The sequence below is a fragment of the Eucalyptus grandis genome, chromosome 5 (assembly GCF_016545825.1).
Source record: "Eucalyptus grandis isolate ANBG69807.140 chromosome 5, ASM1654582v1, whole genome shotgun sequence".
In the NCBI taxonomy this organism is placed as follows: Eukaryota; Viridiplantae; Streptophyta; class Magnoliopsida; order Myrtales; family Myrtaceae; genus Eucalyptus; species Eucalyptus grandis.
Window position 1 is genome coordinate 9018188 of NC_052616.1, and position 16079 is coordinate 9034266.

At 42.5% G+C, this 16079-nt stretch overlaps 1 protein-coding gene across 1 annotated transcript; it reads left to right on the forward strand.

Moving 5' to 3' along the window:
* The first annotated feature begins 4592 nt into the window (after positions 1-4592).
* On the forward strand, positions 4593-14138 carry LOC104443936 (respiratory burst oxidase homolog protein A). The gene is made up of 14 exons (XM_010057493.3): positions 4593-5627; positions 5738-5897; positions 6289-6337; positions 7089-7202; positions 8885-9307; positions 10850-11236; positions 11414-11509; positions 11622-11737; positions 11879-12046; positions 12163-12322; positions 12467-12664; positions 12763-12891; positions 13006-13084; positions 13179-14138. Exons 1-14 carry the CDS (start codon positions 4922-4924, stop codon positions 13286-13288), a joined length of 2895 nt encoding a protein of 964 aa, XP_010055795.2. The 5' UTR covers positions 4593-4921; the 3' UTR covers positions 13289-14138.
* The last annotated feature ends 1941 nt before the right edge of the window (positions 14139-16079 follow it).

Consider the following 16079-nt stretch of genomic DNA (forward strand, 5'->3'; position numbering starts at 1 on the left):
TATTCCTACGTGGATATTGAGAATAGTTATAGGGTCAATACAAGATTGGCTGGCGATATCGAATCATGTAAGTGATTCAGGTAAACTCGTATTTGTCAACTAATAACACACGACTCAATGAAGATCAAATTCAACCCTTCTCAAAATTGTCAACCCCAACAAACCCCACCAAGTATACGCAAAATTTCTTGTTGGCAGCGGGTGGTTTCTGAAATTTATGGTGGCGAATCTTCAACCCGCCGCAGAAGTTGCTCGGGATGATCGTCTTTCTTTTCTTTTTCAAAGGCCGAATTATCTCATAATTTTCTTTTATGATGACCTTTTAGATTGTTCAAATTGGTTCATGAAATCCCTCTCAATTCGAAGCTCATGGAATATTTGGCCTTGGGATATGTATATTACATCGTACTTATCATTCTTCCTTCCTTCCTTTTTCTGGGTGCTACCAATATAAAGAAATTAAGGAAGTAACTTAAAAGTTATGTATCGACCTATCAATAAAATCTCAATATATGCAAGAATGCTTGGTCTCTAATCTCTCTATGTTAAGATGAAAAAAACGGTCTAAATGGTCTAATTTTTTGCACTTTCCATTTCATACCGTTGACTTCCACACTAATAAGCAAGATTAAGAATGAAGACAACCAAGAACGATTATAGGAGCCTCCTCATGACCCGTGAGGTAAACCCTAATTCTACTGGGTTTCTCAATTCTGCTCTTGCAGATCAACTTTCGCCGGAATTCCTGGTCAGCTATCCCTTTAAAATATTAAATGTTTCCCATTTAATTAGATTTATTTGTTTGACGTGCTATAAATCGGACAAAAGAGATGTCGAATGGGGGCATGGGATGCGTCAAGATGTCACGTTATTTTCAGTTTTTAGCTCAAGTCCCAAAGCATCACTAGAAAGAGCTCGAGTCCTATAACCATGTGAAATTGACACTGTGGGTTTCTGCGCCGTTTTAGTCAAAGGAATTTTGCTTATGTTATTCGGAGGGAGTAAAAGTCAAATTGCCTCAAGGATTGGTACTTCTATCTCGATCGATCTTTTTTTCGCTTTTCTGATGACTTTCGATTTTAAGTTTGCTGACGAGAATGTCGGCAGGTATTTAAACTTAGCAATTGCTTTGAGATAAAGGTTTTCAAGAAAGCAACATTTGCGACCAAAATATTCACAAATTATTCGAGATTTCTCGCATAAGCAACATGAACATATAAATTTCTAGGTAAATTTCGAGTTTCTAACTTCGGGAGTGTAAGTCTATACGAAATGAAAGGTGGAAATTACCACAACAGTCCAAAACCTATTACAAATTTTCCAACACAATTCTAAGCCCTTTTTTTGGCCAATCAATCATAAATATTTTATAATTGTGTCAATTTAGTTCATCTAGCCAATTTTGACCAGCCGACGTTGACATGGATGCTGGCTGACGCTAACTTGAACAAATTTTTTTCTTTCTTTTTCTTTCTCTTTTCTTTTTTTCTCGTCCTTCTTCCAAAGGTGAGTGCCGATGATGCTAACCCCCACTAGCCACTAGTGAAGGCAAGTCTCGCCTAGCAATGGCAAGGCCGCCCTTGCCACGGTTGAGCAAGGGCTCGCTAGATCTAGCAAGGCTGTGACATGCCCATGGCCGATGAGACTCACCCAGGCCAGAGGCCGTGCGAGGTTGAGCCCTTCAACCTTGTGGCATCTGATGAGGCACATAGCGATGCTCAAACTCGCTTGATTCGGCAAGGATGAGCCTTGCCTAACCACTAACAACCAAAATCAGAGGTCACGGCCTTCGACCTTGCAGCCTCTAGCGAGGTCGAGCCTCACCCATGGCTTGCGAGCGGCCTAGGCAAGGTCCCCTAGCTGCGGCTAGGTTTCCCTGAGGCCGACAAGCTCCCTTGTCAGCCGTGCCGCTAACGAGGCGACTGATTGGAGGAAGAAGGAAATGAAAAAAAAAAAAAAGGAGAAAAAAAAGAGAAAAATTAATAAAAAATTAGAAAAAAGTAGAATTTTATTAAAAAATTATCTACATTAGTGTCGGCCAGCCAAAAATGACTAGATAGATTGAATTGGCATTTATTAAAAGGTTTAGGATTGAACTAATTTTTTTTTAAAAAAATGCGATTGAATTGGAAAAATTGTAATATGTTTATGATTGTTTTGGTAATTTTCCCAAATGAAAGCTAGACAAGCCATTTGCGCTTTCATTAATCCTAATCGATCCTGTAGGTGTTCTCGCCCAAGAAGGGATCTCATTGATTATCTTCCATCTTATGTTGTTTCCAAGGTTATGGTAATAAAAAAACGAATACCAGATCACCCCAATTTCCACATAAAAAGAAAGAGGAAGAACGAGCTCTTCCAACATGTCCAAAACAATGTCGTCCATAAGATGAGGCCTAGTGCTTTTTGATGGGCAATACCCTTATGGGACCTTAAAAGATACACCAAAGAACAGATAGATGAAAACAGAAGTGGGAGATTGAGACTTTTCAAAGGAAGATAAAGGGAAAGTGAAATGCCAGAGGGAGGAACGTGGGGGTCCCGTATTGTTTAGCCATCAATAGCAATATTTGGTTGGAGGAATTGAGGATGGCAAAGATCAAATGCAAATCAACCAAGATTTCTCATTGCTCCCTTTTTCCTAGGTCACAATGTCATGAAAAAAGGGCATCATGTAACTGTGCGTGCATTTTCTCCTATGAAAGTGGTTCACGCATGAAAGTATCTTATGAAAGTATCTTACTGGACTTTCCTTCTATATCTTAAAGGATAAAAATATAACAAATTTTCAAAAAAATTACCCAATTAGTTCTTAACCTATTGTACGGATGCCGTTTTAGTCTTAAACTTTTTCACGATTTATTAATATAATTCTTCTGACCAATTTAGTTTGGATTTTACTGACGTAAGCAATTTTTACAAGTATTTTGAAAATTTTCTGATTTTTTTTCCTTTCCTTTTCTTTCTTCTCTCATTTTTTCCTATTCTACTATTCATTTGTTTCCTTTGCTGGTCATTGGAGCCTTGGCAATGGTCAGCAAGGGCGGCCATTGTGTATGGCCATGACTGAAGGAGGAAAAAGATGAATGATAGAATAGAAAAAAATAAAAATAAAGAAAACCAAAGGAAAAAAACAATCAGGAAATTTTTAAAAATTTTGCAAAAATTTTCTATACCAGCACTATTCATGCTACATAGGACTATTGATATTAATTGAATGATCATGTTAGCGATTTTTGGCCTAAATAGGCTGGATGGATTACCTTAGAAAATTATCAAATGAAAAGTTTGAAAATGAATTGGCTGGACGGTACTATAGGTTTAAAACTTTTTGGACAATTATCTTGTTCTACTTCCATCCTTAAACTAGTAGTTGTATTAGCAAAAAAAAAATTCACCTTTTTATCTATGGATGAGTATTCACGATATTTTGCAATTAAAGGAAAGAAATTCTAGTCTCTTAAAATTACATAATTGATCGGGGTCTCTAGAGATTCCAACTAAGTAGATAGTTCAATTGTTCACATATACCAATTGCGTGGAAGCTACTCAGAGTCAAAATTGACTAACCAGACCAGAGGCATAAACTTAAATAGTTCATAGAGCTTGTAGGGAGTTTCACGCGTCTCTTGATTGCGAATTTTAGAGCCCTTCTTATTCTGGATTGTTAAAAAGAGAAGTTAAAAAAGAAGGCTCTCCTTAAATAGAAATGATAAATATTAATTATTATGTACACAGACAGCCTTACATGGATTTTATATCCAATATCAATCCAGATGAACATATGGGAATGCAATAGCCGGTATTTGCGGTGGACCAAACAAAAGGAATGGGCAATTAGGCAAGGGCAGCATGACCTAAATTGGGGCGGGCAGATGTCCCAAAAAAGCATTTCGCACCGTTGCGAATAATAATGAATAAATGAATGCGTTCATATGTGAATAGTAGGCATTAGGTTGCTGGGATTCTCTAGCGTAATTAATTGCATTTGAGATACTATTTAAAATTAGTATGCCTTTTATGGACCGTTTGTCCATTTGAAGGGAGAAGTTTCCCAAACGATAATGTAAAAGAAAAAATTATCATGTCCCCATTTCAATAGATGAGGGAAAATTGTTTGTACATTTTTAATTAGTGTACCGAAATTTCACGCGTAGAGCGCAAATGTCCCCAAGACTTTTCCTTTCTCTGTCTTGATTACATTCATTTACATCCTCGCTTGTCTTTTGGAAATTTCAACCCTTGCTAATCCGTGTAAAAATCTTGGTTAGACCAACCCCCCCCCAAAAACTCAAGAAAAAGAGAAGAGGACATGCCGTCCAAGCTGGGTTGACTCGAGCAATATCTGCCGTTGATTCGAGAAAAACTCCTCCCCCGCAAGGTGGGGCCAACGCGGTGCGATATGGGCCATACCTTTTTCACCCACAGTAAGAGAGAGAAAAAGAACACATTTTCGGTGGTCGCACGGAATAATATTTTCCTGCGGTCCTGTGCAAAATGCCGTAAACATATATACATACGCATGTATATGTATATATATATGTGTGTGTGTGTGTGTGTTTATTATATTCCCGCTGCTATAATTCCTGCCTTAGGTCCATTCGATCTCCTCCTCAACCATATCGACATTTGTCTTCTTCCTCCCTCTCCCTCCACCTTTCTCTGTAGAGCTCCACTGACTTCTTTACTTTCTGCATTTCTCTCTCTCTCTTTCTCACATACATCTTCGAAAACCTGCGCACCGCGTTTTCCCTTTTTCCCGGATTCTGTACGCGTCATCCCGCAAATTCCACTCCATTAAAATTCCGCCCATATCTAGTCCACGAAATATCAAGCGCGCACATCATATATAACCACCCCACCCACCTACCGAAGCTATAGAGAGCTTTCGCTCGCGTTCTTCCTTGGCGACCGAGAAGAGATGAAGGGCCTCGCCAAGCACGGGCGCCGGTGGGCGTCCGACACCGTCCCCGGCAAGTCACCGGCCAGCGACAGCACTTCGCCGGCGGGTACGGAGGCCAGCTACGGCGAGGAGCTCGTGGAGGTGACCCTCGACCTGCAGGAGGACGACACGATCGTCCTCCGCAGCGTCGAGCCCGCCACGGCAGCCTCCGCGTTGACTATCAAGATCGACGACGACGACGGCGGCGGCGGCGGCGGCGGCGGCGGCAGCGGGGCCGAGACGCCCCGCGCGGCTTCCTCCTCGGCCCCGTCCCGGTCGCCGGCGATGCGCCGCAGCTCGTCGAGCCGGCTCCGGCAGTTCTCGCAGGAGCTGAAGGCGGAGGCGGTGGCCAAGGCGCGGCAGTTCTCGCAGGAGCTCAAGGCGGAGCTGCGGCGGTTCTCGTGGAGCCACGGCCACGCGTCCCGCGTGCTCTCAGCGTCCACGTCGTCCGCCGGCCAGAATGCCGGCGGCTTCGACGTGGCCCTGGCGGCCCGGGCCCTGCGGAAGCAGCGCGCGCAGCTCGACCGGAACCGCTCGGGCGCCCAAAAGGCCTTGCGCGGGCTGCGGTTCATCAGCAACAGCAAGACCAACTGCAGCATCGATGCATGGAACGAAATTCAGGCTAGCTTCGATAAGCTTGCCAAAGATGGTTGTCTCTATCGTCAAGATTTCGCACAATGCATAGGTTTTCGCCATCTCTCTCTCTCTCTCTCTGTAAATTCACGTCCCTTTATGGTGGATTTCTCTCCTTAGTGTTCATACTGACGACGTCGTTGTCTTTTTTTCCCGGTGAAGGAATGAAAGATTCGAAGGAGTTTGCTTTGGAACTGTTCGATGCATTGGGGAGGAGGAGGAGAATGAAGGTCGACAGGATCAGCAAAGACGAGCTCCACGAGTTCTGGTGTCAGATCACTGATCAGAGCTTCGATTCACGTCTCCAGATCTTCTTCGACATGTACGCATGATGATCGCGATGATGATGATGAATTAAAAAAAAAGAAAAAGAACCAACTTGATAACTTTTTTAATTAATTCTTTTCTTTTTTTTTTTACACTGTTGTGTTTTGATAAAGATTGCACTTCTTTAACAAACTAAGGAACAGACCGATTCATCTCCATTAGGTATTTTTAATTATTTTCATATTAACGCGAGATGATTGTGTATTGTCAGTGGGTAAAGAGCCAGAAGCGAGAAAAGAAAGAACAGGGACCGCTGAACAATATCTTAATTATGGACCTAATTATTGATCGAGTCATATGTTTTTTATTTGCACCTAGTACGTTTTTCATTAAAAACAATCTGTTTGGTCGATAATTAATCTTTTCTCATGTTGAATACATGACAGGGTAGACAAGAACGAGGACGGAAGAATCACCGGAGAAGAAGTAAAAGAGGTGAGAGTTCTGTTTGAACCGATTGTCATTAGCTGTCATTTTCGAGAAAATTAAAGCTCGATTAGACCTGGCGACCCTGTTAAACTAAACTCCTACACTGATTATATATATGCGCAATAGATTGGACCGTACATAATTAATTGGAATAGGAACTAATGTGCATGAATTAGCCAACACTCCTTCATGTCCTCGTGTAAGCCATCGCAATAAACTAGGTTTTCCTTACAGGGTGTCATGTTTCGGTTACAATATAATAATCGATGTTAGGCGAGGTTCGGTGAGCCCCAAAAATCCCTGAAATTCCACAACGAAACTACTCCATCACAACGATAACAAAAAAAAGAAAGCGAAGTTTTATAAAATAATATTTCGGTTTTTTCTTTTTTCCTTCCTGGGCTTGCTCTGACGTTGCCCATGTTCTAAAAGCATCTTCTTATTCATTAAAGATTTTTTGGGGGTATTCGTGGGTTTCCATGAGCTCTTAGGCCCCCTATTCCGTGATGTCTAGGGGGACAAATGGCAAGTTTTCTCCACTACAATCGTATTCCCGAACGCAATAATTACTATTTTCAGTGGGGTTGGTGGGGGCTTTTCGGTCAACTCGGGGCCGGTCCGACGTGTCACGGTTGTCTTCTTGATGCATGCAACCTTGGGTTACGTGGACTTGCGAGTCATTAATGCCCGGTTGACGTAAAGAACCCTAATTTCCACAGTTCCTGTTCTTGATTTTGATTGCTGCCGATGGTTGCAGATCATAATGCTGAGCGCCTCGGCGAATCGATTATCGAGGTTGAAGGAGCAGGCGGAGGAGTACGCAGCTCTGATCATGGAAGAACTGGATCCGGAGCAGCTCGGCTACATCGAGGTCGGTCCATTTTTTATTTTATATTTATGATTTCGCCCTAAAATCTAAAGATAATGCAAAGTCCAAAATACATATATTTCGTCAGACTATAGTTTTCCCAATAGTTAGTGGGGATACGCATCTTAATCGAGTCAGCTTTGACCAGTAGTTTTTTTATAAGAGTAATACTCGAGGGGGTCTAAGTATTAGTTACGACTTTTCCTCCTAAAGTCCATGTTTGGCGAAAAATGGAAATTTTTTTCTTAGAATTGGGTAACCGTGTTGTTGAACCGCGCAAGAAGAAAATAGTAAAAGCTTATGACTATATATAAATATATATGTGTGTATATATTCATATTAATATTTGTAGACGTAGCTAGCGCATTACTTTTGGATTGACCAAATTAGATTGTTTAGAAGGCAAAAGCAGCTGACGAAATTTCTAAAATTTTTGGTAGTTGAGCGACTTTTCTTCGACCTTCAAGCCCATTTCTTCTAAAAGTTTCGGTAATTAGGGTTTCTCCTTTCCGTCGTAACTTTGTTATTTCTAGGTCAGTGCAATAATTGGGACGACCGATAAGCCACGCATATCATGTCATCTTCCTTACTTTGTTGTCCTTAATCAAGCAATAAATCTAGGGTCCGATTGAATGGACTTAAATCAAAATGGAAAAAAAAAAAAATAAATTTGTGGCCGGTACATTAACACAAGCTGTTTTATCATGTAGTTACAGCCAAAAAGAAGGGAAGCCTTAACATAATAAATTCTCAAATAATTATATTCGTAATCGTTTTATTTATTCCTTAAGTATATAGCAAGAATAGGTGAGTTCCGGTCTTTCTGGGTCCGAGCATGTCCGTCGCGCCTGCGTTTGCAGGCATAATATATTCTCAAATAATTATATTCGCAATCGTTTTATTTATTTCTTAAGTATATAGCAAGAATAGGTGAGTTCCGGTCTTTCTGGGTCCGAGAGCATGTCCATCGCGCCTGCGTTTAACAGCTTTCCTGGCTGTACTCACACGACGAATCTTCTGCACTAAATTCTCATTTTTTTTTCTTTTCTTTTCTCGGCTGCTAAAAATTTTCCGGGGAAATTTCAGTCCTCCCAATGGCGGAGAAAAACCGACGTAGATATGCATCGCGATTGGTGGCATGTAGCTTGTCGGAACGAGTAGGTGGGGGGGGCTCTTCGGGGTGCCCCACGCACGACCGCGTAGACCACACCCGGTGCACGAAATTTCCCCGCGTGCTGTCCTGTTTCGGTGGTCACCGTCGCTGGGGGGTCTGTCGAGCTTTTTCTCGACCCGATCCCTCTTTTGTCTTTTCCGCCTCGTCCTATCCCACGATTCCGATCCTAAAGAGACGCTCGTTGAATTCGCGAGTTTCCGTGATGGCGAACATGGGGAACGATGGGAAGCGCCAGACTTCGAGACTAACAACATCTCGTTTTCCTTTAACTAAAACTGATGTCATCGTATGCGTGGAACGTTTCTTGCTTTTGGTCACATGCGACGGTGACGCATCGATTCCATGGATCGAGGGGCGGTGCCCATGTCATGCACAAAGCTTTCTACTCATGGCAGAAAAAAAGAGGAGGAAAAATCCCACTTAAAATGTAAATGACATGGGAGAAAAGTAAAATTTTACCGGCTTTAGCTTGCAATTTAGCCCCTGAATTCTTGGTGAAAATCGGATGCAGCTATGGCAACTGGAGACGCTGCTGCTACAGAAGGATACGTACCTAAACTACAGCCAGGCGCTGAGCTACACGAGCCAAGCGCTGAGCCAAAACCTGCAGGGCCTGAGGAGGAGGAGCCGCATCAGGAGACTGAGCACCAAGTGCCTGTACTATCTGGAAGAGAACTGGAGGAGGATTTGGGTGGTGACCTTGTGGGTCATGATCATGATCGGCCTCTTCACCTGGAAGTTCGTGCAGTACAAGCAGAAGGCCGCCTTCCAGGTCATGGGCTATTGCCTCCTCACGGCGAAGGGGGCCGCCGAGACGCTCAAGTTCAACATGGCCCTCATCCTGCTGCCGGTGTGCCGGAACACCATCACTTGGCTCCGCAACACGAGGGTCGGCCTCTTCATACCCTTCGACGACAACATCAACTTTCACAAGGTGCGCAAATTTGACCTCTTTCCTAACTTTTAATTTACTATATAGGCTATCTCAAATTCATGCCTAATGCTTTTCGTGAAATGCTGTATTATTACCAGAATTGATACTGTGAACTTAGCTACATCCTCAATTAGTGAACATTCCATATGTTGTGGATCCAATCATGAACCGACAGCTCGAGCAACCCATGCCCAGTGCCCCTAATGCATGCTCCATGACTGATGTGCATATTTTTAAGCTTATAAAAATTTCGGAATAAATTAGGTCCGACGGATGGAAATTAAACATGTCTAATCCATCCGTATGATTAAAACTTTCATCTTAATCACGGAACCTAACCCTCCTTTTTGAAATTTCCAATCCTTCGATTATTTTCCACATCATTTAGCTAGTTTTGTCCTCCTATAGGCGGTGGAAACTTTGGTTGCACACAATTTTTTTCCCTTGGGGACCCACGAGGAGGATTTCTGGTGAAAGTCAACGTGATTGATTTGATCTGGACACTCGTTTTTTAAAGGGAAAAAAAACTGATTCCTGATATGTCTCTTTGGGTGCACATAGATGATGACGATATGTCCTGTGTTAGAACGCGTATAGTGCAGTGCAAGGCATCATCTTTCTGCTTAAAGGCAGCAAAGGTTGACAAATGAGAATCTTCCCTTGGGCCAGAGAGATCACGTTTGTTTTTGTTTGTATGCAGAGAATTAGAAGAACTTGTGGAAAGCCATAAAGATTGACTCTTTCTTTTTCCTCCCCTTAACGAGTTGAAAATTGAGAAAAAAACACGTGGAAAAGGAAACTCTGTTCAGCCTAAAATGATTCCTTGTGATGATTGCGTGTTAGTTTATAGACTATGAAGCTTTTGTTTATATGTATGAGCTAGTTAAGCTAGGAGATTGACTTCTTAGCGACATAAAGAAAGTATCTCTTGCATTTCCCAAGATCCTTAAGAAGAAACTCTGTTTTGTGGCATTGTAAATTGGCAGGAGAGCAAGAATGCATTGATCATTGCTTGAATAAATTTCGATACAGAAAATCACAACTTAAAGCGTGACAAGATACAGATGTGATGCATAGAACAAATGTCGATTGTGATTTTCAGGTTCTGAACATGGAGAGGAAGAGAGATTGGCTAATCAAATGACAGATTTTATATTGCAATGTCATTCTAAGTGATAATGTCTGATATGATGCAAAATGCTGCTCAGATATGTAGAACTACGCATGTGATGGGGAATGACATTCCTAGGATCTTTTAGGTTGTCTGATTAGTGAAAAAGCAAGAATTCTGAGAAGAGAATGTTTTTTTTTTTGAGGTCAGTGATCTTAGTGACGGAAGCAATGTCTCCACCATTTGCATAATTACCGGAGTCATGCTTTTTACTGATACTTTGGATTAACGAGAAACTGAAACGTTGTCCCCTTAGCCTAGCAGCTAGTGAATCATCAGTTATTAGTGATGGGATGATACTTGAGTTTCAGGATTCATAGCAAGAATTGCAACATCTGAATAATATCTTTCTGGTTTGTACATTGGTGCAGACGATTGCTGCTGCTATTGTAGTTGGTGTCATCCTCCATGTGGGTGACCATCTTGCGTGCGATTTTGTGAGGCTTGAACATGCGTCTAAAGACGTCTATCATAGATACTTGGAGGATGATTTTGGTAATCCGAAGCCGACGTACTTTGATCTTGTCAAGGGGATTGAAGGTGTGACTGGGATCCTCATGGTGATCTTGATGTTAATAGCCTTCACATTGGCTACCCGATGGTTCCGCCGAAGCCTCGTCAAGTTACCGAAACCATTCGACCGGCTCACTGGTTTCAATGCATTTTGGTACTCACACCACCTGTTCGTGCTCGTCTATATCCTGCTCATCATTCACGGAGTCTTCCTTTACCTCGTTCACCACTGGTACCGCAAGACGGTACGAATCGTTTTCTTTCCCTGCATTCCATGAACTTTCTGAGAATTAGGCTTCTTCAATGTGCTGCGTTCTTTTTCCAACATTGAAATATTGAAAGACAGCTGGTGTATTCCTAACGTAGTCGCATCTAAGTCCGCAGGATTTGAGTTTTGAAATGTGGAGTTTGTGTCCTTGCAGACGTGGATGTATCTTGCTGTTCCTGTATTGCTCTATGCCGGAGAAAGGACCCTGAGATTCTTCAGGTCTGGAATGTACACGGTCCGACTGCTGAAGGTAACAAAAGCATTCCCGCGTCATCCATCTTCCCAATTTGATACTCATCTTCATTCGTTGGGCCTTCAATTAAAATTGTTGACATTTAGAGCGAATCGTCTTGATTGTGTAGGTTGCGATCTACCCAGGAAATGTCTTGACGTTAAAGATGTCGAAGCCTCCCCAATTTAAGTACAAAAGCGGGCAGTACATGTTTGTTCAGTGTCCTGCGGTTTCTCCATTCGAGTGGTAAGTCCCCAAGTAATGACGATAAGTGTCACTGAGGACAATGCATTTTGCTTATGGTAATGGCCTTCTTGAGCGGACTGCTCAACTGCATATGGTCTCCTCGCATACATACTGATCTCTTCTCCCGACACACATTGCCAGGCACCCATTTTCGATAACCTCAGCTCCCGGTGACGACTTCCTCAGTGTTCACATCCGGCAACTTGGCGACTGGACGCAAGAGCTCAAAAGGGTGTTCGCCGAGGCTTGTGAGCCTCCTGTTGCAGGAAAGAGTGGCCTCCTCAGGGCTGATGAAACAACCAAGAAAAGGTGCGCACACTTCCTGTTCCATTCTTTCGTTGTCCACAAGCTATAATTTTCCGATAACTGAACATGAGCTTCTGGAATTAATGATAATCAAGACCACATTCCTTTGTTGATTACAGTTTGCCGAAGCTCTGCATAGACGGCCCATATGGCGCTCCAGCACAAGACTACAAAAAATACGATGTGTTGCTGCTGGTTGGTCTCGGAATTGGGGCAACGCCTTTCATTAGTATCCTCAAAGATTTAATCAACACCATTGTCAAAAGCGAGGAGCAAGCAGTAAGTACTACATACTCTTTTAACTTTTTAATTACCTTTTGAACAACATGATCGTGGACTGATGATGCAAATGAGAATGAATTGGCATTGTACCTGTGAGAATTCAAGACCAATTTTCCTTTTGCCTCCTTTCTTTGTTTGCAGGACTCAGTCACAGATGTCAGTAGGAACTCGGATTTAAGCATCGGGAGCGTTGAGTCACCTGGCCCGAACCGGGTCTCCCCAAGGCGCAGGAAGACTCTGAAAACCACCAATGCGTACTTCTACTGGGTGACGAGAGAACAAGGGTCATTCGATTGGTTCAAGGGGGTCATGAATGAGGTCGCGGAGATTGACCAAAGGGTAAGAAAGAGTGCTTTCTCTTGAGCCCAATTTTCAGCTCATTAATCGAATTGATTGAAGTTGTCTTTACTGATCACGTTCTGGTGTGGGACTTCTAGGGGGTGATTGAGATGCACAATTATTTGACCAGTGTGTACGAGGAAGGTGATGCAAGATCAGCTCTCATTACTATGGTCCAAGCTCTTAATCATGCCAAGAATGGGATAGACATTGTGTCTGGGACAACGGTAAGTATCCTTCTTCCTCTTCCTTCTTTTGTCAATTTAATATTTGTTTTTTCTTTTCCAATCCACAACCGTACGTCACATCCTGAATCGCAAAATGGAAACGTTTGCATTCAGGTAAGGACTCATTTTGCAAGACCCAACTGGAAAAAGGCTTTCAATAAACTATGCTCCAAGCACAGCGGTGCAAGAATAGGTAATTCTCAACCCAGTTGAATCACAGAAGCTACTTAATCAATCTTCAAATATTCAATTTTTATTCCTTCTTTTTTTGGGTTTCCTTGAATCAGGTGTTTTCTACTGTGGAGCGCCTGTTCTGGCCAAGGAGCTGAGCAAGCTCTGCTACGAATTCAACCAGAAAGGCCCCACCAAATTCGACTTCCACAAGGAGCATTTCTAAGGACACACACGTGGCTCTCAAGATCCCATTAGCCTTCCTCCACCCAAAGAGAGTGAAGAAACTCTCCTTCTTTTTCTGTCTTAGATAATATTTCAACAGTTGAAAGATTTTTGTACAGAATTTGGGTAGAAGAGTAGAGAACCAATAAGGTTTAGTGTCGGTACAGTTGCTGTAATTACTGACAATATAGCTATAGCTATAGCACACCAGAGAAGAAAAAGAAAACCAGAAAAAAACAAGAGAAAGAATAGAGAGAGAAAAGGGAAAGCTTGTCACTCCACCTCGTGCACGCACGTGGCTACGGTGCGGGCTGGCGAGAAGTGGATGGCGGTCCAGGACGGACGACAAGTGCGGAACAGCTGCCAAAGGAACAGGTTTAACCTCAGCGCGCTCCAGCGCAGGCCTTCTGACAGCGAAACGACAGTGCGTTTCATGATTGGGCTGCACATTCATTCATGGGTGGGGGTGGTGGAGGGGTTTAGACGGTGACGTTTTCTTTTTGTCTATCTAACTGGGATGGGCCTAAAAATATATATTATTATTATTATTATTTTTTTTTTTATTGCGGGTGGGGGGCTCCAAAAACCCTTCGAGAATCAAGGGAAAAGGTCAAGACACGTGTTATGCGAGTTCCTCTCTCTTTTCTTTTAGATATTATTTTTTGAATTTTATCCATAGAATAAGGGAGCTTATTATAGTGTGTAGAGAGTGATAATCACACTATTGATTTTTATTTTTTGTGTTGCATTAATGTCCTAATGCTTGGCAAATGAGGGGGGTTTGCCAATTATACGCTCCAGTCATTTGAGTAAAATGGGTATTGGTTTATTTAATCGACCTTTTTAGTGCTTGTTATCGGTGATAATGTGCCGATGTGGTATATGTAAATAGTAGTCTTGACTTATTTTGAAGTTCCGACATATGCAAAGTCATTCCACATGGGGCATACCCTTGAGCCTTTCAATTGACCTTTTTAGTGCTAATTATTAGTGATGATGTGCTGAGTGGCACATGTGAATAGTAGTCTTGACTTATTTTGAGGTTTTGGTGTATGTGAAGTCATTCCACGTGGGGCATGCACTTGAGCTTGCAAACGGTCCGTTGACAGTCGACCATTCCATGAATCACACGATGTGCTCTATATGTCCTCCCATGGAAAGTAGGGTGACGAGGTTTCTAAAGTTTTGTCAACAAGTATACAGTTTTGCTTCAGCCTTTTTAAGCAATTAAAATCCCCTTTTCAAAATCAATTATCATAGAAAAATATTTTGGCAACTTCAATGCCATCATTAGAGGCGCTCGATATAAAATAATGGTCCAAAATTAAAATTCTTAAAAATTGAAAAATAAGTCGTGTCCAACTGCTATTACTTAGACAAGACATTAATCCTTATTTTTCTATGATCTGATTCGATATAATGAATTAGGCTACTAACACATGTCACTTGAGTAATCTGATGTGCATAAATACTCAAGTGAAGAACTGCTTCTGGAGTGGGCCCGATTGGCCCATGCGACTTAATATAAGGCCGATCCAGAAGAAACCCTATGACCATTTGGGCTTTGGGACCTCACAGAACTGGACGGATCTGGGGCTCCATGCAGAAAACTTTCCGTAAGGTCTGGGGAGAGATTCGAGGCCCGTTTGGTTCGTGTTCATACTGGGTCGGGTATCGTTCTTGGACTTGGCCCACAAGAACATGATGGGCTTAAGGTCAATTTCGTGTTCTCTTACTGTCCTTTTTTCTAATGTTCGGTGCGTGACATTCCCGCTCTCTTACGGTGGCGGAGAATGGATTGGACCGGTCCAAGATTTGGACTTTTTAACCTCGGAAGCTTCCTTCGACCAACAAAAAAAAAAAAAAAAAAAATGAAGAAAAAACTCGGAAGCTTCCGCTACGCTTAACGAACGGTCATACAATTCAGTCCACACACGATCCACTTCGGTAGGTGCCTCTTTGAATTTTTCCAAACTTGATCAACTTCGAACGTGCCTCAGCATAATACGCAGAAGATACAGCAATTCGCTCTCTAAGCTGACTCCACCTTTCTAATCTGATAAGATACAAGTAAGTCGGGTCCAAACGCGCAGGAATCGAACATGAGGGCGACGCCGTGTTTGCCTCGCCGAGTTCGCCGAACCTCGATTAAGATGATCGACCCCCCTAGTCGCCTCGGGTACGGACTGCAATTGAGACCCTAAATAGCACCATCTCTTCATCGAAGTCTGCCGGTCAAGGACCGATACGAATCGACAAAGGAGCGCGCAATCCTGTGTTCCAACTTCATTCGCACGAGAGACTCGAATGCGACTCCTTAGTGGACCACCTCAGCCGGTCAATTTTGACGCTGCCCAAAACTAGATTGGAATGGAATAGAAGCGGTTCTTGCTGTTTCACCGAATTAAGGTGTGGACCGTTCTTTTCTAATTTTTTAATTATATTTTTCGGGAGTGACGACGGACCGTGGTGGACCAAGATGGGTCGATGGAAATCATAAACAACGCGTGAAAATGGGGAGGGCATCTTCTACTTTATCTAGAAGATGGGCTGCCGTTGAGTCTATTGTGGCTGACGATGATTGAGTTATACCTCACTTAAAGAAAGGCAGTCTTTGTTGACTGCTAAAGTCAAATCTCTCCTAAATAGTTGCGCAAGTTGGGTGTTGATGGTGTTTGGATCGGTGGGGTCAGTTCGATTAGGTTCAATTTCGATAAGAACGGATTACCCAGAAGGAGGAGTGGGAATTGAAGGGAAGCGATTGGGGAAAGTATTGAGATCATTCATATTGC